General features: G+C 44.3%; 1 protein-coding gene across 3 annotated transcripts in view; it reads right to left on the minus strand.

Annotated features, from left to right (window-relative positions):
* Positions 1 to 755: 755 nt before the first annotated feature.
* LOC134965973 (transcription factor Spi-B-like) overlaps positions 756 to 25142 on the minus strand; it is a 157930-nt gene continuing 133543 nt past the window's right edge. For 2 of the 3 annotated variants that reach the window (XM_063942416.1, XM_063942414.1), the window contains exons 3-6: positions 23408 to 23495; positions 8898 to 9100; positions 8298 to 8442; positions 756 to 3109 (exon numbers count right to left, since the gene is read on the minus strand). In XM_063942416.1, the coding sequence (XP_063798486.1) occupies positions 2790 to 3109; positions 8298 to 8442; positions 8898 to 9100; positions 23408 to 23483 (744 nt within the window). In that variant the 5' untranslated portion in view covers positions 23484 to 23495 and the 3' untranslated portion in view covers positions 756 to 2789. The remainder of the gene's footprint in view (positions 3110 to 8297; positions 8443 to 8897; positions 9101 to 23407; positions 23496 to 25142) is intronic. The other variant, XM_063942415.1, reaches the window with a different exon arrangement.

A 25142-nucleotide genomic window follows, 5' to 3' on the forward strand; every position in this document is an offset into this window, starting at 1 on the left:
CGTATGCTACGCTAAGTGCGTACCCTTACGGTACCCCATACGCCAATTGCGTACTGAGTCTCTTACCCATATAATGAAGGTTATAAGGTAATCAAACCAGCATTATCAGTATATATTGGCAAATGCTGCTAGATAAATCAACAACTCTTAACTATTTAGCTTTGCAGTGTAATTGGCTGATTATAGGAGGCACCTTGCAGTGTAACTGGCTTACTGTAGAAGGCGCCTTGAATGCAATTGGCTGACTATATTAGACACCTTGCAGTGTAATTGGCTGACTGTATTAGGTGCTTTGCAGTTTAATTGGCTGACTGTGGGAGGCGTCTTGCAGTGTAATTGGCTGACTGTAGGAGTCGCCTTGCAGTGTAATTGGCTGACTGTATTAGACGCCTTGCAGTGTAATTGGCTAACTGTAGTAGGTGCCTTGGAGTGTAATTGGCCGACTGTAGGAGGCGCGTTGCAGTGTAATTGGCTGACTGTATTAGACGATTTGCAGTGTAATTGGCTGACTGTATTAGACGCCTTGCAGTGTAATTGGCTGACTGTAGGAGGCGCCTTGCAGTGTAATTGGCTGACTAGGAGGCGCCTTGCAGTGTAATTGGCTGACTGTAGGAGGCGTGTTGCAGTGTAATTGGCTAGCTGTAGGAGGCAGCTGGCGTTTCCTGCTGACGATTGAAATCTGACTTCATCAGGAGCTCCTGCAGGAGTGAACTATTTCTCAGGGGTTCATAGGATATGTTAAGATTAAACACAAATAATGATTCACTCACTTTATTTTGAAAATGGGGGGGGGGGGGGAACTGTGACGATTTACACCGATTTATACATTGCTATATATATTAACAATCTTTTCACAAATACAAATAAATATATACATGAAACTTGTGCTTTACTGGGATGTAAGAGAATTAAAACCAGTACTATTAAATCGGCCACAATAACGAGGAAACAGACCTCAGTATGGCAATGCATAAGTACAGTGCTCCCTGACCTCAACCAATACACCGCCTCTGATTTGGGCAAACTAAATCATTATCAGTTTACAGTTGATCATGTTTTACTATCTGATTTTCAGGGTTGCAAAGTGATCTCACGCAAGCAGCAAGAATTAAATGTTTGGAGAAAACTTTTTGCTAGTCGAGAGGGGTGGTATTCAGTATGCCATCTGTTGGGATCCCGACACCCGGCATACCGTCAAGGGTTCTCCCTCTTGGGGGTCCACGACCCTCCTGGAGGGAGAATAACGTAGGGCGCCACCGTGCCCGCAGCGTGGCGAGCGCAGCGAGCCCGCAAGGGACTCATTTGTGCTCACCCAGCTGCCGGCATAACATGCTACACCCAGTCGAGAGCACCTGCTAAGGAATGATCAAGGTCGTCTATAGGTGTACTTAACACAATAAAACTCTTTAAAACGTACCGGTAAACTGCACACCTTGGCAGTACAAATATATAGAATTCAACCTATCAATTACTTGGCGCAGTGGTTCCCAATCTCGGTCCTCAAAACACCCTTACAGTCCAGGTTTTAAGGCTATCCATGCTTGAGCACATGTGGCTTAATACCTCAGCCAATTTAACCATTCAAGTATGGATATCCTTAAAACCTGGACTGTTAGGGTGACTTAGAGATGAAACATGGGCTGTTTTCTCTTAAATATTGGGTTAAGCCACAAAATGGCTGGCCTGCTCATGGATTCTAGAGAACGCATAGAGTTTTTGTCCACAAAATGGCTGCCTACACCACTTCCAAGGCAATTCTAAAAATCAACTTCTACATGTGCTATCTAAACCAGAGGTTCACCACCACTATTCTCAAGCACCACTAGCAGATCATGTTTTGTGGATTTCTGCATTTGGAAGCAGGTGAAGTAGTTCCCGTCTCAGCACAATAGATTGTTACCTGTGCATTAATAAAGACATCCACACAACATGACCTGTTGGTGGTACTTGAGGATTAGGGTTTAGATCCCTTGATCAAAACCTTGTAGAAAGATGCATATGTCTAAGGTTCATGTCTATTACTGAAGCTGGGCATCTCCACTGCAGAACTCCATTGCTGGAATGCTAGGTGTTTAAGTCATTGCAGTCTTTCTGAAGGTAAAACATGTTTCTGGTTTATTCCCATTCTATACATTATGAAAGACAGGGAAAGAAAGATGCTGAACAGATTTTCAAATGGCGAAACAGACTGTAGGAAGCCTGGAAGACATAGACAGGTCTAGTTTAACCTGATATCCACACATATTAATCGATTTGAAGGGTCCTTGCCTTGAGTGTGAATAATCCACTTGATGGTATTGTCATATGGAAATTAATCGATCATTCTGTTCTGTTTACATGTTCATCTTTGCTTAGAGTCCTATTTTTAGGAGGAGGTTTGGAACCTCTAATTTAAGGCACTGGCAGTGCTAGCTGACAAAGAACATTTTGGATAATTAAAACAAAAAAAAAAAATCCTGCTCCACAATCCACCTTACTCTGCTTCTCTTTTTGCATTAAGCAATACTTTCTAGTCAACGACCCTTTACATTGTGTTCTGAATTGCATTGTTTCCCATCACTTGACGTGACATAAAAGCCGAGTTCCACAGATAAGGGAGGTCCATGGTGGCAAGTCACATTCCTTTGCCATTTAGTCATTTGATAGGCTTCTTGGAGCCACTATTTAATGAACATATTGAAGTTTTAAGTCAAAGTCTAATATACGTGCCAGTATAAAGCTTACAAAACTTCGCTGAGAACAAAAAATGCCCAAAACGGATGGCAGTGTCCAGGGAGACTAAGGCTGGCTTAGGAGAGCGCATGCATAGTTGGCTCTGCGTTCCTTTCTCCCAACAATACGCTGTCAAACTGATATGTCAGCTTCTTCTTGACTTTCCTGATCTCCCCAGTCTTGCCGTAGTTGCGCAGAGCACGGGCCATCTTCTGGTAGGTCATCTTCTTGCGGTTTCCTTTTTGTTGCCCCCATCGATGAGCAAGTACCTCTTTGTGTTTGGATGAGAACTGGAAGGTCCCTCTTTCGCGGTCCAGCCACCAGATGCAGTCTCGCATGTCGCCTTTCTGCAGCAGCTCAAAGAGGAATTTGTAAAGTCGAACTTTTTTCCGAACAACTTCAATAAGGAAAAAAAAAGGGGCAATAAGTAACAAAACATTAGCTATAACTAAAAGGAGAAAACAGTGTATATGTCAGAAAGCCCCGATGGATTGGAGAAGTTCATTTAAAGGACCCATACATTAGGCAGGTATTACGGCAATTTCCCTTTCTGCTGATGCCTGGATCGGGGGAAATCCAACATGTTTGAAATCCTCAATTGCCAATACCGAACAAAAACTGATCGGGATTGGTGAATCAGGGATATTTTTAACTTGCTGGTCTTTTTTCTTATTCCCCGATGGATCACCGATCATTGATTACCATGAGTCGTGGAGCGATAGAACTGTGAATCGAGCCATAGTGCATTAATCTCGTCATTTGTCATTAGAGCAGAGGTTCCCAAACGCGGTCCTCAAGGCACCCCAACAGTCCAGGTTTTTGGTATATCCATTGCTCAGCACAGATGGTTAAATCAAATTGACTAAGGTGCTAATTAAGTCACCTGTGGCCAACCATGGATACATTTAAAACCAGGACTGTTGGGTGCCTTCAGGACTGCGTTTGGGAACCTCTGCATTAGGGACCTATTTACAGTACACACTGCCAAAGGCAGCATGCTCAATATAACATTGAATGAATAGCCTTTCGGGTCATTGACCAAAGTATATTTAAAAAAAATAATAATAAAAGCCTATGGGAGCGTGCTGAATGCTGAACCGAATCTGGTGAGCAGTTTGTTACTTTGTTTTGACTCATCCTTTAACATTTTTCATGATCGCTTGGACCAGAGTCCAGAGTAAAGACGTCACTTTGCGTGATGTATTGGTTTATGGGAGCCATATATAATTCTGAATTATGGGAACTTTATTTTGCTCATTAGCCTAACATGATTTATGTATCAGCCATATAATGATAACCTTTATCACTTATGTTAGCTTGTGTGTAGCATGTAATGTTGTCAATGTCCAATCAGTTTATGATTAAAGTTGTTCACAGGTAACGTGGCATGACCTTTTGTCCCATTTGCACCCTAGAAATAAAAGGACTGTCACCCTCTGATAAAGCTCAAGGATTAACTGGATGGGTGCCTGCCTTTCACATATCCAGAACCTATTCCATTTCTCATCACACTGGTACTTTATATCATTCTATAATGTGTCCCCAGTACCCGCTACATGATATGTATGTTACAAGTCACAGAGGCATTCTGTGGCCATATAGCCAGTCCTTTAATACTGGACATGGAAATCCAGGACCTTCCAGGAGTGCTTGTAATAAAGGTAATAATTGCTAAATTCCTTTGTGCAGAAGAAGGTACTTTATTACTTTTAATATACAGCTTTTCCTAGTGAAAAATGATGTCCTATGAGATACTTCATTTTAAGCAATAAATTTAGAATTAAATTATTATTATTATTATTATTATTATTATTATTATTATTATTATTATAAGGAGTTTGCATTTTGTATAATATACTACTTTAAAGAGAGAGGTGACTGGTCTCTTTCTCTCCATAGCTCTGGAATTGCTGAAGATGAGTTGCTTAAGAGCATTTAAGCCATCTTCCTATAAGACCGTTTTCACTGTAGCAGTTACTGTACCTACAAAAATGTTCCCACATTGCTGAACAGCACGGGAGAAAATCCCCCTCACTCCCTGACTTCCTTCATTGCAGAAACATGCTCTCCTCTCACTCTTACTTCAAATTCCTCATCTCCTGTCAATCGTCCACCCCAATTACTCGTGGCCACCTTCAATTCCCTCCTTTTTCCTCACCTCTTCTCTCATGGACCTTGATTCTGCTACTTATTTTTCCTCCACATTTTCTTCTAGTCATCAGGACGTTTCCTTCTCCTCTACCACCTTTTATTGCTGGCTTTCCTACCCTGTCCTCACTCTTTTTGATGACAATATCTGACCTCTTGACCTCATTCACTTCAACCTCCTCCACATTCTCTCTCAACACTTGTTCCCAACTTGCCCACCTCTTTTTCTCTGCTGGCATTGTCCTCTCCACCTTTAAAATTAAACATGTCTTAAAAAAAAAAAAAAAATTCTCTAGCTGCCGATTCCCTCCCAAACTACCGTCTCATCTTTTTTCTCCCATTTGCCTCCAAGTTCTTAGGGCGACTTTTCTTCCATCGCAAGTCCTTTCCTCCCTGCTTGACCTGTTTAAATATGGCTGCTACTCCCTTCATTAGGCAGAAACTACCCTCACCTAGGTAACCAACAATCTTTTCAACAATGAGGGGTCAAATAACAGGTCAATGCTTCTCGTTGTGTTTAAGGCCAACATATAAATAGCATTTAAATTAAAAGCAGAACTTGTTGACACAAAAAGTTTGTTTTCCATTCTCATCCTTCTTCATCTATCAGCTGCTTTCAACACTGTTGACCATCCTCTGCTCCTTCAAACCCTCCATTTGTTTGGTCCTGCTCCTTCTCTGTCTCTTCATTCAACTCCCCATCCTATCCTCTTTCTTTTGTTGTTCTCCAAGTTTCTGTCCTTAGTACTCAACTCTTTCTTCTCTACTGCTTACTCTGTTATATCTGCACCTTTGCTCTCTTTTTCTCCCTACATTCATGCTATCTGTAAATGCTGCCACTTTTTTACCTTTGCAATATGTCCAGGACCGTTTTTGGCCCTGGAAGCTACCACTACCCATGCCCTTGTCATCACTTCACTCCTCCTGTATCTCCAATCTAGTCATTAACTACACTCCCACTCACCGCACCACTCCTCCTGTTTTCTTTCTTCTGCACTTATTACCTACGTACTTCCACTCCGACATCTGAGACCCACTCCTCCGCCCATATAAGTGCACCTACCAGCTTTTTGATACCTGCGCCCAACCCTATAATCGGTGTTGTATGTGAAAAACAAGTGTCTATATATCGTCTGTAAATACTTAAATTTTTGCAGTCACAATGCTCAGTATAACAGACAGTACAATACTGCATATATATTAGTCCACACGTAATTTGAGTGATCACACAGTATTATCTATGTTCGTAGCAGTAGCATGTATGCAGTGTGAACAAACCGATGTGTAGATAAAGGAATGCAAACTTGATGTCGTATGATGAATACAGTAATGAACAGTCTTGAGAGCAAAGAATGTCTCTATTCCGGATATATCAAGTGGCAGTCTTTTCCTAAAGGGACTTCCGTGTTCCCCAGTATAAGTCCGAGCAACTGTGCCCAGAAGCAGTTCTCGCTCAATGAATGGTTTCTGATGGGGGTCGTGTTCTGGGAGGCCGGCGTTCCGGCCTGCCAGGTGCAACTTACCCTCACGATGTGGTGCCTCTGGTGCCTTGTTCCTGTTGCTCACTCTGCGGTGAGCCTCTGTGTAGCCGCTTGTGTAGTTTCAACCCTCTCCATCCCCAGTGGTGCTCCTCAGCATGCTGTGTTGGATATCTTCCTGGCTCTGCTGCTGTACCGCTGGTTCCCACCGGAAGTTGCGTTGCCGCAAGGCTCCACTTCTTCCTGTGTCCTGTGCAGTCTCAACGGCCTGTGGATCTGTTTCCAATGTGTTTCAGCCGCAAACGGCCTTTGACAAAGGGCGTTTTTGCGGCTGAAACGCGTTGGAAACAGATACACACACAGACACCGCGCTGCACATCACTGCAGACCACATGCATAAGACTCCTCGCCGGCTAGTGAGTGGAGCGGCCGTTGAGACCGCACAGGACACAGGAAGAAGCGGAGCCTTGTGGCAACGCAACTTCTGGTGTTCAGTGCGGCTTCCGGTGGGACCCGGCGGCCCAGCAGCAGGGCCAGGAAGACATCCAGCACAGCATGCTGAGGAGCACCACTGGGGACGGAGAGGGTTGAAGCTACACAAGCGGCTACACAGAGGCTCACCGCAGAGGGAGCAACGGGAACGAAGCACCACATCGTGAGGGAAAGTTGCACCTGGCAGGCCGGGACGCCGGCCTTCCAGAACACGACACCCTCCAGAAACCATTCATTGAGAGAGAACTGCTTCTGGGCACAGTTGCTCGGACTTATGCTGGGGGACACGGAAGTCCCTTAAGGAAAAGACTACCACTTGATATATCAGGAATAGAAACATTCTTTGCTCTCAAGACTGTTCATTACTGTATTCATCATACGACATCAAGTTTGCATTCATTTCTGTACACATCGGTTTGTTCACACTGCATACATACTACTGCTACGAACATAGATAATACTGTGTGATCACTCAAATTACGTGTGGACTAATATATATGCAGTATTGTACTGTCTGTTATACTGAGCATTGTGACTGCAAAAATAAGAGTATTTACAGACCATATAGACACTTTTATTTCTCACATACAACACCGAGTATAGGGTTGGGAGCAGGTGTCAAAAACCTGAACAATATAACTAGCCGTTTGGAGTCTGGACAACTCCTCGGATACCAGCAGCTCCCCCGCAACAAGACACAAATACTGCTGCACTCTAGGCAAACCCCTTGCTTCCATACCTACTAGCTTGCAGAGATTCAAACTTTCCCTGAAAACAAACCTATTCCTTAAAACCTACCATGACCCCTCACACTTTTATCCGTTTCTCCTTCATCCACTAGGGGCCACTGGAGTGCAGATACAATGGGGATATAGTAGGCAGTAACTGGGAGCTGGCACTTTAAATTTATAACCATGTGACTAGCTCCTCCCCTACTATGTCCCCCCTCCAAGCCAGTCTTAGTTAAGTGCCCAAGGGAGCTGGTCACTCTTGGGACTTCTCTGAAAATTTTTTATTTTTTCTTATTTTTCTTATTTTTCTTTCTTACACTCACAGACTGGCAGCTTTGCCACTGCCAGTCTGCACTGCGGGAAGCTGCCAGCGAGGTCCCATCGCAGCTGCGTGCGGCTCGGGATGGGCCTCGGCTGAAGGAGACACTGAGCTCTTATCTGTTTACCGCCTAACCGTTTAGACTGTAAGCATTAACAAGCAGGGCCTTCCACCCTCTTGGTACCCACTCTGCACTATCCTTGTGCCTAGTACACTCCCATTCATAATCAATGACTGACTCCCTTCTGTCCGTTCTTCCCAGGGTTTAATTAGTTCACTGATGGATTTTTCACACATCTACGGTTGGTTTGATCCCTTTTATACTGTATTGTTTGTTTTCCCTATTGTAGTTCTCCATACACAGAGCTACGGACGCTTTATGGTGCCACATAAATAAAACAGAATAAGAATAATAACCCTCAATGCATCCATGAGAATAGTCACTTGATTCACCATCTGAGATTTCTAGTTTATGGTTGTCTGTTGGGTTATCTCCCTCAGAAAGCGATGGACTCCGGAGATTGTAGGGTAACTGGTATGATTGTGGGTAGGGATTAAACGTCTGGGGAAAGAAAGAGCACACATTAGACACGGGTTTCATTTATCTGAATGTCATGAGCATATACATTCATGGCTATTTCCAGTTAATGCTGTCAGTGTGATGGCATAGGTCTCAGAAGCTCCTAGTAATGCCCCCACCACCACCACCTGGTTATGTGTCCTCCTGATCACCTCTCACAATAGTAAGTGCTACGGAAGGTGGAAAAACGGGTGGATGCCTTCCCACTTTGACACCCTGTAACAGGTGCCATGCTTACTCAAACACCCAAACACTCTACTCTACAATTCCATCGTAAACTAAACTAAATAATGGAATTCAGTAAATGTAAAAAAAAATTAAAGTAGATATGGAAAACTGCACAATGTACTTTTATTACAATTTTTTTGGGTGGTTGGACTACCAGGTGGTTAACGGCCATTAAGCTGATGTCATAATGTACAGTGTGATATTCTCACCTCAGTAGTGTACATCTCATCATTCAGGGGACATTGAGTAATGCAGGGAGAAGTCTCATTGAGATCCTGGCTGTTGTCTGGGCAGCAGTAGGAATAGGTTCCTTGGAGATAGGACACATGGACATTCTGGAGGGGCGTTAGTTGGCCATTCTCATAATCCTCATAAGATGTATACGGAGGCTCCATCAAGTTCCAAAGGAAGTCTGTGAGATCAGACAAATATTGTGTTACTGCATCGCAAATAACACAACCAGACAGCAGTAAAGAAAGCCATGGGTCCACCACAAACATTGACCTATAGAAATGTACTGATCATATGAGATCGGGAGAAACTTGACTGATGCATTAATAACCCAGAGAAGTCGCAGGTGTAATAACTAGAAGCAAGAAAGGTTTCGTTGCACTGTCGTCCTATATTCTACTCTCTGTGTGGTTTGCCTCCTGGATAATAAATTGTTAATTGTGATTATTATTTGGGTTTTAAGCAGACATTGTTGATTTATCAGAAAGGAGTTATACTGGGTAAATATAACTGGATCATTGATGCCTGAGAGAATATGTATTATGGGTGACTACTGGAGGTACTGTAGCTGCTACTGGCACAATGACCTCTAGAGAGCTCTAGAAGATGACATTTGTACTATTCTCAGAGTTTAGCAATGGGAACCAAAGACGCACATTTTTCCCTGTAGCAATTTGGCAGCTCTTAGATATTTCATGATATGAGGGAATTATTTTTAAGACTGTTAAAGATAATATATAGTATGGTTGCTCAAAAAATAATATGCATTAATTTTATTGGTAACTGTCGCAGGTGTGTTTTTAGGGAACTATTAAAGATATCTACATTTATATAAAACTCGCCCCCCATCTTACAGCAGGACTAAACGAAGAGTTCACATGACCAATTTAAAATACAGAGAGAATTATAGTCTGTAGAACACAAAGGACATTCTACTGATACATATACAATACGTGGAGCATTCTAGTCTGTAGAACACAGAGGACATTCTACTGACACATATGCAATACATGGAGTATTCTTGTCTGTAGAAGACAGAGGACATTCTACTGATACATATACAATACATGGAGCATTCTGGTCTGTAGAACACGGAGGACATTCTACTGACACATATGCAATACATGGAGCATTTTTGTCTGTAGAAGACAGAGGACATTATACTGATAGATAATATACAATACATGGAGCATTGTAGTCTAAAACACTGAGTACATTCTACTGATAGATATACAATGTAGGGAGCATTCTAGAGACAAAAATCAGGGATCATGCTAGTGACAGATATAGAATACAGAGAGAATTATAATGACATATCTAAGAACATTCTGATGATGACGTATATAGAATGCATAGAACATTCTGTAGCGATAGATGTAGAATATATTGAATATACTACATTGATCTTAGCCAAAAGGCAGAAAAGTGACACAGAACATTCTAATGAAATGTAGACTACAAGAAACATTCTAGTTAGATCTAGAATGCCAAGAGAATTCTAGTGACATATACTGTAGAACATATAGATCATTATAGTGGCCGATAGACTACAGAGATCATTCTAATGAGAGATATATGTCACAAATTATTCTAGGAACCAATGAACAGTGCGAAGAACATTCAATGAATAAATTCACAATACAATTTACAAAACAGAGTATTTCTACTAGTGACCTATATATATAAAAAAGAAGCCACTCTAGTGACCAATTTACAATACAGAGAGCATCCTATACAAAACACACTGCACATTAGTAACATTATACCATGTAGAACCTCTACTAGATACAAATATAAAAAATAGGCCATATAATATGGTGGTGTTATAATGCAGACACCCCAAATATTTTCTAAGTTTGTAATACAGAGTGTCCGTAGAATGCAGGCAGGTAGATGCCATTGCAGGAGAATTGTCTGCTCTCGCTGGAGTCTGGGAGGTCTCCCTCTGAATCAAAAGTCTTGCAGACACTCCAGAAAAGTAAGCAACTCTTGTTAGAACTATGGTGGTGATTGAGAGATGGACGCAGTTTGCATTACAGAAATCGTGCATTTGCCCCTGGATCCTGTGCATGTGTGGGTAGGCTGAGGGGGTACATTTCCAAAACTGGAAGTATTGACCACAGCAACAAATAAGATTCCAGCTATCATTTTCTAGAATGTACCAGAAAAATGATAGTGAGAAACTGGTTACTGTGGACTACACCTCCACTTTTATAAAACAGAACTTTAGTAAATTAACGAGACATAAGGTTCTTTTTCGGATTTACATGGTTATGTTTGGTTCTCGAATAGGCGTCTTATTGGCTATCTGGCTCATGTACAGTATTTTGGATAGCCAATAAGATAATTCTGAACTTGCACTAGTTTGGCGGAAAGAAACGAGTAAATCCAAACCACTCATCTCAAAAATGAACCCCTAGATTCAGGAGCCTGTGTGCAACCTCCTCCGTCTGCCCCCCCCCCCCCCTCCTCTGTAGCCAGTGCCTGCCAGTGCATAGAGTCTGAGCACTAGAGGGGCACAGACTCTATAGCGCATGTGCAAATCTCTGGGTAAATGGTGCGGCGGCCATGTTCCCAGAGATTCCCTTGCTAAGCATGCTGAAAACTCCATGAAAATGGCCGCCACACCCTTTACCCAGAGATTTGTGGGGAGATGCTGCCGGCAACGGGGGACTCTAGAGAGGTGGGTATTGAAAAACGTGGGTGCAGGGTGTGTGGTGTGGGCCCCCTTAGACTCAGGGGCCCGTGTGCAACGGCCATAATGCACCCATTACAGACTCACAACTGCCTGGGTGTCATTCATTATGTGACTATTACTCTCCAGCAATAAATGAGTTAACTAGAATATATTTCAAGTGTTATTGGATCACACTATACAGAAATAAAGATAGTGAGAACAGGACAGTTAGAGATACGGTTCAGTTGAAGGGAGGGGACAGAGCTACCATTGTTATTGCACGGCTAAGAAGCTGTGAGCTCCCGTTTTCCATACAACAGTCTTGCAAATTTCCTAGGGGATTATTTGCATGTCATTTCAAGCCCTAACAAGGTCTTTGTACCTCTGCCTGATGCATGAGAAGAGCTCCTTTGGCAGTAGGGTGAGAGATCAGCAACTACTAATGATGAGGTAAATCCGTCTGGGCTGCACAACCAATAAAGTGCTGCCTCGTTGCTCTTTATTGGAGGTTTAGGGGTCACACATAAGCCTACTGTAGCTATGGCGTTACCAGGGATCAGTAAAGACATTTTTTTGTTTTAATTAGTTGGATTTTCACTTTTTGTTGCATTTTAGAATTATGCAAATAATGTCAGTAAAAAATATCCACTGTCAGTAAATTAGTAAACACTTGACTAGCTATAAGAGCCTAATATAACTTATTATTTGGTGCGTCTTCAACATTTTCAAAGCTCTAGTTGCTTTTTTTTAAAACGGGTGTGGACCATTAGGTCGCCAGTCACTAGATCGACTTGCATATGGTTGACAGGGTCAAAGGGTCGACAGTGAAAAGGTAGACACCTGAAAAGGTGGACAGGTACAACTTGTCGACACAGTGAAAAGGTCAACATGGAAATAGCTGACACAAAAAAGGTCAACACAGGTTCTTACCATTTTTGGGTGTCATTTTTTATGTTTAACCACATGTGACCCCTCAGCACAGGTTACTATTCCAAATTGTAGTCCACGTGGATGGTAAAGTATGTAAAAATTCCCCAAAATTTGTGTCGACCATATGTGTTCCGAACAATGTTATGTTGATCTTTAATGCCAGTCTACCTTCAGCACTGTCGACCTATTGACCATGTTGATCTTTTGTACCTGTCGACCTAATGCATGCCGACCATATGGGGTTGACCTATTTACTGTTGACGTATCATTCGGATACCATTTAAAACTGCTTACATGCAGACAAACTGGAGATGGAAAGAGTTTGGGGTACAGCTTCTAAAAAAGCCAAGTGGAAGTTGCCCTTAGCAACCAATCAGATTATGCCTAAGGGCAACCAATCAGATTATGCCTATCATTTCTCTACTGCATGCTAGAAAATTATAGAACCTGATAGGTTGCTATAGGCAACAACTCCACTTGTCTGTTGTAGAAGCTTTAGTAAATCTACCTCTTTGGGTTAAACAAAACTGTTAACAGACAGACATTACTGTGATAACATCAGCGCAGAGTATTTGAGCAATGCATATAGGCAACTTTGAAGTGGGAGGGACTAGCCCAACATGTAGCCAATCAACGCATCTAAGCACTAACAAGAGCTCAGAACAATGAGGCGAAGGTCATGACAGACTGATTAATTTACACTCTACATTCCGTGCGCTACTGTATAAAGGGCCGCACGCTACTGTATATAGGACCGCACGCTACTGTATATATATAGGGCCCCACGCTACTGTATATAGGGCCCCAGCTGTCCCACTTTTCCAACAACCATCCTGATGATCCCAAATGACCGAAAAAGTTGTAATAGGCTCACGTAAGTCATTTATATTATGTGGTACCTAAAATAAAGTATTTCTTTACCTTATTAGTTATTACCGATTAGCAACGTTAAGTCACATGGGTGTTTGCAGTTTTGTCATTTCAAAATGATAATAGCTTTTGCTGGATGACACGCAGCTATATTATTTTACATTCAAAAATGTCATTCAGTATACTGGAGCAATGTTTTCAACGGGTTTTTAGGAAGATGTTTTAGAAAATAAAATTCCTAATTCTCACAATGCCTACCAAGTAACGGTGCCAAAGGGCTCAGTCAGTGATTGGGTTCAGCGTTGTATCTCCTCACAGCTACAGGGCTAAGCAATGGAACATGTGGCACTCTCCTCTAATAATACGCAACGTAGAGGTAAACCACATCCAAATGGCCGTAGTGGGCTCATAGTTTTGGTACAAAATAACAATGGCAGTCACAACTGGCCCCCTCTCTCTCTCTCTCTCTCTCTCTCTCTCTCTCTCTCTCTCTCTCTCTCTGTAAGCAGGCATGATTGTGGTATAAGAGCCAGATTTGATAATCTCATAAACTCAACCTTCATTTTTCATTTTACCTTTGCTTTAGGCTTGCGTGTATAACACACATACACACATGACACGCCTATTTATGGAGGAGTATAAAGGTGGACATAACATTCATGTTCATTTTGAGGAGATCCCAGAGGGGATGACCAAGGAGCAGGAACAGGTGGTTTATTTATGTGAGTTGCATGTTTACAGCTCCAACCCCTGTCCCCAATGTTGTTTGAGGAAGTAAACAGGGACGTGTAGTCAGGGGAGGCAGCGCCTCCCCTGTCATTAATGATTAAAATAATACAAATAAAATACTTATGACACATATTCTGTCAGTCTAGCGGCGGAGGAGGAGCAATGAAGAGCTGCTGAAGAGAGAAGATCCAATGGAAGTCCTGGATGGGCGGCGGCTATGAAAAAGTGCTTAAAGGCCACCGCCCACCAGGTTAAGATGCCGGAAGCCCTGGGGACCCGGCGGCCATGAAAAAGAGCGTAAAGCCCGCCACCCACCAGGTGAAGATGCCGGAAGCCCCGGGGAGGCGGCGGCCATGAAAAATAGCTTAAAGACCGCCGCCCCCCCAGGTGAAACCGCTGTAGGAAGACGCCAGAAGCCCTGGGAAGGCGGTGTCCATGAAAAAGAGCTTAAAGGCCGCCGCCCCCAGGTGAAGACCCTGTATAATAAAACTTTTTTTTTTTAAATGTGTTTTGCATTTATTTTAATATTTTTTTTACAGGAGGGCTATAGGTGCCAGCGGGCCCTTAATGTTAGGGCATGCTGGCACTTGTGGCTCTCCAAGTCCCGGCATGCTAGGGCAACCTTGCTGGAACCTGTAGGCTGCCTGTAAAGAACAATATTATCATACCATGAACCCCGCACCCACCTCCTCCAGGGGTGCGGGGCATAGCACTGGGCTGCTGGTTGTTGCTCGTGAGCGTGGGACCCCATTTTTATTTTTTGGGGTCCCCACTTTCTGAGGAATTCCAGCCCTGGGCTGACTGGTATGTGGAGTGTTAAATGTGATGGCAGGGGCTAGGGGTACCCCGCACTGAGTGTCTCCCCTGCTATGGCATTATCCCCCCTGGCTGGTTCAGCCTGGTGCTGGCTGTTGTGATATAAGGGAGACTCTACACTATGGGGGGGTTAGCAGCCAGTGCCTCCCCAGCCACTGATCTCACCACACGTCACTGGCAGTAAATGGGGATACAGAATGTTGGTCGAAATTCGGAGGTGTCTACGGACATTCCCGTAGGGTAGGTAAGGACCCTGTTCAGCCATGAAAGCCTTCTGTGTACAGACTATCTGTTTATGATAACTCAGTAGCTGAAAAGCACGTCACTAGACCGCATGATGTCATATTGTTGCTGTATTACACAGTGCTTACTTAGGGCAAGAGATTAAACCTAGGTTCCTTTGTGACCCTGATCACCCGGGGAAGAGCATTCGATCCAGTGTACAATTTATACACTATGCCAGTGGTTCCCAAACCAGGTGCTGTGGCACCCTAGGGTGCCGCGGGAAACTTGCAGGGGATCCTTGGGTTGGTGGTCCAGGACCAATTCCAACTATTTATGGTCAATAGACAAAACCAGTCCTGGTGGCTACCAATCATAAAATATGTGGAAAAACAGAAGCCAATCCTGTCCACATCCTTACCACATAACTGGACCTAAGGATGACATATAAACACAATTTACTTCATTTATTTAAAAAAAATAAGAATTTACTTACCGATAATTCTATTTCTCATAGTCCGTAGTGGATGCTGGGGACTCCGAAAGGACCATGGGGAATAGCGGCTCCGCAGGAGACTGGGCACAAAAGTAAAAGCTTTAGGACTACCTGGTGTGCACTGGCTCCTCCCCCTATGACCCTCCTCCAAGCCTCAGTTAGGATACTGTGCCCGGACGAGCGTACACAATAAGGAAGGATTTTGAATCCCGGGTAAGACAATAACTATGTACAAGTCTTGCAGACAATCCGCACTTGGGATGGGCGCCCAGCATCCACTACGGACTATGAGAAATAGAATTATCGGTAAGTAAATTCTTATTTTCTCTAACGTCCTAGTGGATGCTGGGGACTCCGAAAGGACCATGGGGATTATACCAAAGCTCCCAAACGGGCGGGAGAGTGCGGATGACTCTGCAGCACCGAATGAGAGAACTCCAGGTCCTCCTCAGCCAGGGTATCAAATTTGTAGAATTTTGCAAACGTATTTGCCCCTGACCAAGTAGCTGCTCGGCAAAGTTGTAAAGCCGAGACCCCTCGGGCAGCCGCCCAAGATGAGCCCACTTTCCGTGTGGAATGGGCTTTTACAGATTTTGGCTGTGGCAGGCCTGCCACAGAATGTGCAAGCTGAATTGTACTACAAATCCAACGAGCAATCGTCTGCTTAGAGGCAGGGGCACCCAGCTTGTTGGGTGCATACAGGATAAACAGCGAGTCAGATTTTCTGACTCCAGCCGTCCTGGAAACATATATTTTCAGGGCCCTGACTACGTCCAGCAACTTGGAATCCTCCAAGTCCCTAGTAGCCGCAGGCACCACAATAGGCTGGTTTAAGTGAAATGCTGAAACCACCTTAGGGAGAAATTGAGGACGAGTCCTCAATTCTGCCCTATCCGTATGAAAAATTAGGTAAGGGCTTTTATAGGATAAAGCCGCCAATTCTGATACACGCCTGGCTGAAGCCAGGGCTAACAGCATTACCACTTTCCACGTGAGATATTTTAAGTCCACAGTGGTGAGTGGTTCAAACCAATGTGATTTTAGGAATCCCAAAACTACATTGAGATCCCAAGGTGCCACTGGAGGCACAAAAGGAGGCTGTATATGCAGTACCCCCTTGACAAACGTCTGAACTTCAGGAACTGAAGCTAGTTCTTTTTGGAAGAATATTGACAGGGCCGAAATTTGAACCTTAATGGACCCTAATTTGAGGCCCATAGACAGTCCTGTTTGCAGGAAATGCAGGAATCGACCCAGTTGAAATTCCTCTGTAGGGGCCTTCCTGGCCTCACACCACGCAACATATTTACGCCAAATACGGTGATAATGTTGCACAGTTACATCCTTCCTGGCTTTGATCAGGGTAGGGATAACTTCATCCGGAATGCCTTTTTCCTTCAGGATCCGGCGTTCAACCGCCATGCCGTCAAACGCAGCCGCGGTAAGTCTTGGAACAGACATGGTCCCTGCTGGAGCAGGTCCTTTCTTAGAGGTAGAGGCCACGGGTCTTCCGCGAGCATCTCTTGAATTTCCGGGTACCAAGTCCTTCTTGGCCAATCCGGAGCCACGAGTATAGTCTTTACACCTCTCCTTCTTATGATTCTCAGTACCTTCGGTATGAGAGGCAGAGGAGGGAACACATATACTGACTGGTACACCCACGGTGTTACCAGAGCGTCCACAGCTATTGCCTGAGGGTCCCTTGACCTGGCGCAATATCTGTCCAGTTTTTTGTTGAGGCGGGACGCCATCATGTCCACCTTTGGTTTTTCCCAACGGTTCACAATAATGTGGAAGACTTCTGGGTGAAGTCCACACTCCCCCGGGTGAAGATCGTTCATTGCCCTCCTGCTTCTTGTGCCGCCCTGTCTGTTTACGTGGGCGACTGCCGTGATGTTGTCCGACTGGATCAACACCGGCTGACCCTGAAGCAGAGGCCTTGCCTGACTTAGGGCATTGTAAATGGCCCTTAGTTCCAGGATATTTATGTGAAGTGACGTTTCCATGCTTGACCACAAGCCCTGGAAATTTTTTCCCTGTGTGACTGCTCCCCAGCCTCTCAGGCTGGCATCCGTGGTCACCAGGACCCAATCCTGAATGCCGAATCTGCGGCCCTCTAGGAGATGAGCACTCTGTAACCACCACAGGAGAGACACCCTTGTCCTTGGAGACAGGGTTATCCGCTGATGCATTTGAAGATGCGATCCGGACCATTTGTCCAGCAGATCCCACTGAAAAGTTCTTGCGTGGAATCTGCCGAATGGAATCGCTTCGTAAGAAGCCACCATCTTTCCCAGGACCCTTGTGCATTGATGCACTGACACTTGGCCCGGTCTTAGGAGGTTCCTGACTAGGTCGGATAACTCCCTGGCTTTCTCCTCCGGGAGAAACACCTTTTTCTGTACTGTGTCCAGAATCATCCCTAGGAACAGCAGACGTGTCGTCGGAATCAGCTGCGATTTTGGAATATTTAGAATCCATCCGTGCTGTCGTAGTACTACTTGAGATAGTGCTACTCCGACCTCTAACTGTTCTCTGGACCTTGCCCTTATCAGGAGATCGTCCAAGTAAGGGATAATTAAGACGCCTTTTCTTCGAAGAAGAATCATAATTTCGGCCATTACCTTGGTAAAGACCCGGGGTGCCGTGGACAATCCAAACGGCAGCGTCTGAAACTGATAGTGACAGTTCTGTACCACAAACCTGAGGTACCCTTGGTGAGAAGGGCAAATTGGGACATGGAGGTAAGCATCCTTGATGTCCAGAGACACCATATAGTCCCCTTCTTCCAGGTTCGCTATCACTGCTCTGAGTGACTCCATCTTGAACTTGAACCTTTTTATGTAAGTGTTCAAGGATTTCAGATTTAAAATGGGTCTCACCGAGCCGTCCGGCTTCGGTACCACAAACAGCGTGGAATAATACCCCTTTCCCTGTTGTAGGAGGGGTACCTTGATTATCACCTGCTGGGAATACAGCTTGTGAATGGCTTCCAATACCGCCTCCCTGTCGGGGGGAGACGTTGGTAAAGCAGACTTCAGGAACCGGCGAGGGGGAGACGTCTCGAATTCCAATTTGTACCCCTGAGATACTACCTGCAGGATCCAGGGGTCCACTTGCGAGTGAGCCCACTGCGCGCTGAAATTCTTGAGACGGGCCCCCACCGTGCCTGAGTCCGCTTGTAAGGCCCCAGCGTCATGCTGAGGACTTGGCAGAAGCGGGGGAGGGCTTCTGTTCGTGGGAAGAGGCTGTCTGCTGCAGTCTTTTTCCCCTTCCTCTGCCCCGGGGCAGATATGAGTGGCCTTTTGCCCGCTTGCCCTTATGGGGACGAAAGGACTGAGCCTGAAAAGACGGTATCTTTTTCTGCTGAGAGGTGACCTGGGGTAAAAAGGTGGATTTCCCAGCCGTTGCCGTGGCCACCAGGTCCGATAGACCGACCCCAAATAACTCCTCCCCTTTATACGGCAATACTTCCATATGCCGTTTGGAATCCGCATCACCTGACCACTGTCGCGTCCATAACCCTCTTCTTGCAGAAATGGACATCGCACTTACTCTTGATGCCAGAGTGCAAATATCCCTCTGTGCATCTCGCATATATAGAAATGCATCCTTTAAATGCTCTATAGTCAATAATATATTGTCCCTGTCCAGGGTATCAATATTTTCAGTCAGGGAATCCGACCAAGCCACCCCAGCACTGCACATCCAGGCTGAGGCGATTGCTGGTCGCAGTATAATACCAGTATGTGTGTATATACTTTTTAGGATATTTTCCAGCTTCCTATCAGCTGGTTCCTTGAGGGCGGCCGTATCAGGAGACGGTAACGCCACTTGTTTTGATAAGCGTGTGAGCGCCTTATCTACCCTAGGGGGTGTTTCCCAACGTGCCCTAACCTCTGGCGGGAAAGGGTATAATGCCAATAATTTTTTAGAAATTAGCAGTTTTTTATCGGGGGAAACCCACGCTTCATCACACACCTCATTTAATTCATCTGATTCAGGAAAAACTACGGGTAGTTTTTTCACACCCCACATAATACCCTTTTTTGTGGTACTTGTAGTATCAGAAATGTTCAAAACCTCCTTCATTGCCGTGATCATGTAACGTGTGGCCCTACTGGAAAATACGTTTGTTTCCTCACCGTCGACACTGGAGTCAGTGTCCGTGTCAGTGTCTGTATCGACCTGAGGTAACGGGCGTTTTAGAGCCCCTGACGGTGTTTGAGACGCCTGTACAGGTATTAACTGATTTGCCGGCTGTCTCATGTCGTCAACAGTCTTTTGTAAAGTGCTGACACTATCACGTAATTCTTTCCATAAAACCATCCAGTCAGGTGTCGACTCCCTAGGGGGTGACATCACTAACACAGGCAATTGCTCCGCCTCCACACCATTTTCCTCCTCATACATGTCGACACAACGTACCGACACACAGCACACACACAGGGAATGCTCTGACAGAGGACAGGACCCCACTAGCCCTTTGGGGAGACAGAGGGAGAGTTTGCCAGCACACACCAGAGCGCTATATATATATATAGGGATAACCTTATATAAGTGTTTTTCCCTGATATAGCTGCTGTATATATTTATCTGCCAAATTAGTGCCCCCCCCCCTCTTGTTTTACCCTGTTTCTGTAGTTCAGGACTGCAGGGGAGAGTCAGGGAGCCTTCCTCCAACGGAGCTGTGAGGAAAAAATGGCGCCAGTGTGCTGAGGAGATAGGCTCCGCCCCCTTCTCGGCGGCCTTTCTCCCGCTTTTTTATGGAAAAATTGTCAGGGGTTAAATGCATCCATATAGCCCAGGAGCTATATGTGATGTATTTTTTGCCAAAAAAGGTGTTTTTATTGCATCTCAGGGCGCCCCCCCCCCAGCGCCCTGCACCCTCAGTGACCGGAGTGTGAAGTGTGCTGAGAGCAATGGCGCACAGCTGCGGTGCTGTGCGCTACCTTATTGAAGACAGGACGTCTTCTGCCGCCGATTTTCCGGACCTCTTCAGTCTTCTGGCTCTGTAAGGGGGCCGGCGGCGCGGCTCTGGGACCCATCCATGGCTGGGCCTGTGATCGTCCCTCTGGAGCTAATGTCCAGTAGCCTAAGAAGCCCAATCCACTCTGCACGCAGGTGAGTTCGCTTCTTCTCCCCTTAGTCCCTCGGTGCAGTGAGCCTGTTGCCAGCAGGTCTCACTGAAAATAAAAAACCTACTTTAAACTTTTACTCTAAGCAGCTCAGGAGAGCCACCTAGTGTGCACCCTTCTCGTTCGGGCACAAAAATCTAACTGAGGCTTGGAGGAGGGTCATAGGGGGAGGAGCCAGTGCACACCAGGTAGTCCTAAAGCTTTTACTTTTGTGCCCAGTCTCCTGCGGAGCTGCTATTCCCCATGGTCCTTTCGGAGTCCCCAGCATCCACTAGGACGTTAGAGAAATATATATATTTTTTGGGAGGGGGGTGCCATGAGAAAAAATATTATTATTATTATTATTATTATTATTATTAGTCTAAGGTGCCGTGATTAAAAAAAGGTTTGAGAACCACTGCATTATGGGGGTCATTCCGAGTTGTTCGCTCTGTATTTTTTTCTCGCAACGGAGCGATTAGTCGCTAATGCGCATGCGCAATGTCCGCAGTGCGACTGCGCCAAGTAAATTTGCTATGCAGTTAGGTATTTTACTCACGGCATTACGAGGTTTTTTCTTCGTTCTGGTGATCGTAATGTGATTGACAGGAAGTGGGTGTTTCTGGGCGGAAACAGGCCGTTTTATGGGTGTGTGCGAAAAAACGCTACCGTTTCTGGGAAAAACGCGGGAGTGGCTGAAGAAACGCAGGAGTGTCTGGGCGAACGCTGGGTGTGTTTGTGACGTCAAACCAGGAACGACAAGCACTGAACTGATCGCAGATGCCGAGTAAGTGTGGAGCTACTCAGAAACTGCTAAGAAGTGTCTATTCGCAATATTGCTAATCTTTCGTTCGCAATTTTACTATGCTAAGATTCACTCCCAGTAGGCGGCGGCTTAGCGTGTGCAATGCTGCTAAAAGCAGCTTGCGAGCGAACAACTCGGAATGAGGGCCTATGCCCTCTCACGGGCAGGCTTCCCCCAGACCACAAGGCCGGCTCCATCTCTCGCCTTTGCAATTGGTGCTCAGGAAGAACCATGCTTGCTCCTGGGTGTGTTTATAACTTCAGCACACTGCTGTATGGATTATTTTTTTATTTGCCATAACTATATTATGTAGAAAGCGATAGTAGGGGACCCGGCCACATGTCCTCCTCATAGTGTCTGCAATACTCTGGTGAGTAACAGTCACATGTGCCGTGGAGATTCCCTTACGTCTGCTGTTTCGTTACTCTTTTTTTTTTTTTTCTCTCAACCAAAACTTGTCTGGCACCAATATAGACAGCTTGTGACTCTGTTGAGAAACCATCATGTTTGTTTCTATTAGAGGCTAACCGATTAGAGAGATGGTAAGAGCACCCCTGGAGAGTGTAAAGAGACTTTGGGGTAGATTTACAATAATATTTAAACCAGATTGTATGTATCATGTATTTAGTACATTCTAGAGATTGATAGCCAGAATTTGATTTCTATGGACAACACCATCACTTTTCTTTGTTTTATACTAGTTTTAGTAAATCTGCACTTTATTATTCACTGTAAGAGGGTTTGGTCTTAATTTGTGAGGCCGCAAAATTTTGCTAATCAAGTCATAACAATTACATTGTCTTACTGCCATACTCTACATTGGTGGCTTGGCTCCCCCTGATTCCAGCTATTAACGAATACCTGACCATTCCCTCTTCTGCATTGAGCAGGGAAGTGAGCACCATCACCCTGGTCCAATTACTTATTATAGTCCCTTTCCTGTCCTCCAGGATATGAGGAGAAAAGAAGCGCGGAAACAGAGACGCTCTCAGCCAATAAGGTTGGTAGCATCTCAGGAGTCTGGTGTGTGCTGAATAGAACAGGGGAGGTAAGTACTGCACACATGGCTATCAGAGACTGGACTCCTTATTGTGTATTGGGCTGCTAGGGCCTGAGCTCTATATTGTACAATTAGCCATCAGGACCTGGCTCCGAGTTGTACAGTATACTAGCCAAAATGCCATGTTCCCCAGAGAATGGGCTCTATATTGTTCCAATCACCTACACAGATTAGAGGCTCCCATATTTTGGACTGAACCAACATGTAGTATTCAGGAAAATGCATTCTATCCATTTGCTAAGAACGAGGTGTATAACTGGGGGACTTCATAAGACACACAGCAGTGGAAGCCATCTTGTAGTAAGAAGCCCACCAGTACACTAGAAACTTTGCTGTGGCAAGAAGTGAATTTGTCATGTCAGTGGTTCCTAGTAAGTTGCCATCACAAAATGGCTGCCCCTACAACTTCCTGTAAGTGTACTGTAGTCTGAATGCTAGCGGGTAGGTTGCATGCTCAGCAGAATCACATTTATCAAGTAAAAAAGTACCAGAAATTTGTATACATCCATAAGCAGCCATTGTTGCAGTGCGACCAGGATTGTGTTATATAAATTCACGTTTGTTGCATTTGTTGTATAGACAAGCCCATAGAAGTTGGGGCAGAGGACAGACACAGTAGTTCCTAAGGTAACAGTAGCTGCACATAACAATAATGTATTGTCTCTAGGATGAGATATCTTCCTCATTTAACTATCAAATCATCCTGATATTGAAACCCATAACCAGCTGTGTGTACAAGGTCAGAATACGAGAGGGGGCACGTTACCTATGTGAGGCTCAAGTTCACTGGCCTGTGAGAAGTTGCTGGTGTGTTTGGCAAAGGTTTCCACATCCTGAAGCATCGTATCGGGGTACTGAGGAAGAGAATATGCAGTGAGAATTTGCTACGGAGGTCGCTTATAAAACAGAAGAAGAATTAAAGGACAAAGTTACGGCTGGCCTGAGAGTGCATTACATTGCTTTATAAGCACAGTTACCAGTTGTAAATGTCCTATTATCAGGAAAAGCAAAGTCACATTTCTAACTGTCAGTAACTTGCCCGACATGAAAGTACTACAGAAGCGTCACATCAGTGATTGGATATTGCTTATTGATGTGATGCCCTTGCATATAATAGTTAAGCACACACCCGTTCCTTTTCTTGTAGATATTGCCTCATGTATGTAAGAGAGGCTAGATGGTTTGGAACATTTTAGAAAGCTGTCAGTAAAAAAATATCATTGAGTATTTGCAACAGTATTTACTAGGCACAAACTTACTCAGGTGAAATCAAAGCTTGGAGAGAGAGACAAGGAGAATAACAGCAGCATTAAAACACATTAAATTAAAGGTAGTGGTATGCCTACAAAAGCGGCCAATACAGAAAAATTACATATATATTAAATAATAATTTATAAAAAAATGCACATGTGAGTTACACTTCTAATATTAAAACCTTGTCATATATATATATATATATATATATATATTTATTATACACGTTTTTAATATTAGAAGTGTAACTTACATGTGTAATTTAAATAATTAATTGTTTGGATAATAAATTGTTACTTGATATAGCTTCTTTTTCTATATTGGTCACTTTTCTTTTTCTTAAGGGATACCAGTAACTTTAATTTATATTATTTTTACAGTAGCTGATCTGACACTGTTGTCCTATCTCCTTTTCTCCTCATTCTGCTCAGCATCTAGGTTAATTGTTTGTATTGAAAAGAGATCAAGTGTAGCAAGATAAAGTGCTGACCAATCAGCTCCTAACTGCCATGTTACAGGTCGTGTTTGAAAAATGACAAGTGCTGCTTGGTTGGTACTTTATCTCTCTCCAAGCTTTGATAACTCTCCCCCTTAGTCATGTCACTGCTTCCTGGTGAACTTATTCACCAATGACATCAACATTAAAATGAGTTTAGCCCACAAAAGGCTGTTGCCACTGCGTGGAAGCAATACATATATTTTAAACTGAAGCTGTATCCCATGTCTAAAGAGAAATGATTTTACTAGATATGTTCATTAACATAAGTAATTCTGCTTGAACATATACATTGCAAGTGGGAGCTGCCATGCTGTCCTCTCAACTGATGGTGACATGTCAGCCATACTGTTCAATAGAACACTGCCCCCAAGTGTCCATGTTATGAAAAAGAACAAATATGGTAGGATTCTTATCTTTGCCAGTCAACAATTACTGGGGGTCATTCTGAGTTGATCGCTAACTGCCGTTGTTCGCAGCGTAGCGATCAGGCTAAAAATCTGCATTTCTGTGCATGCGTATGCACCGCAATGCGCACGCGCAACGTACGGGTACAAAGTCCTTTGTGGTTTTGCACAGGTTCTAGCGACGTTTTAATTCGCACTGGCGACCGCAAGAAGATTGACAGGAAAGGGGCGTTTTTGGGTGTCAACTGACCGTTTTCAGGGAGTGTTTAGAAAAATGCAGGCGTGGCTTGGCGAACGCTGGGCGGGTGTATGACGTCAAAAGCCGTCCCTCCAACGATAGAATC

This window comes from Pseudophryne corroboree, chromosome 10, assembly GCF_028390025.1.
Source record: "Pseudophryne corroboree isolate aPseCor3 chromosome 10, aPseCor3.hap2, whole genome shotgun sequence".
NCBI lineage: Eukaryota > Metazoa > Chordata > Amphibia > Anura > Myobatrachidae > Pseudophryne > Pseudophryne corroboree.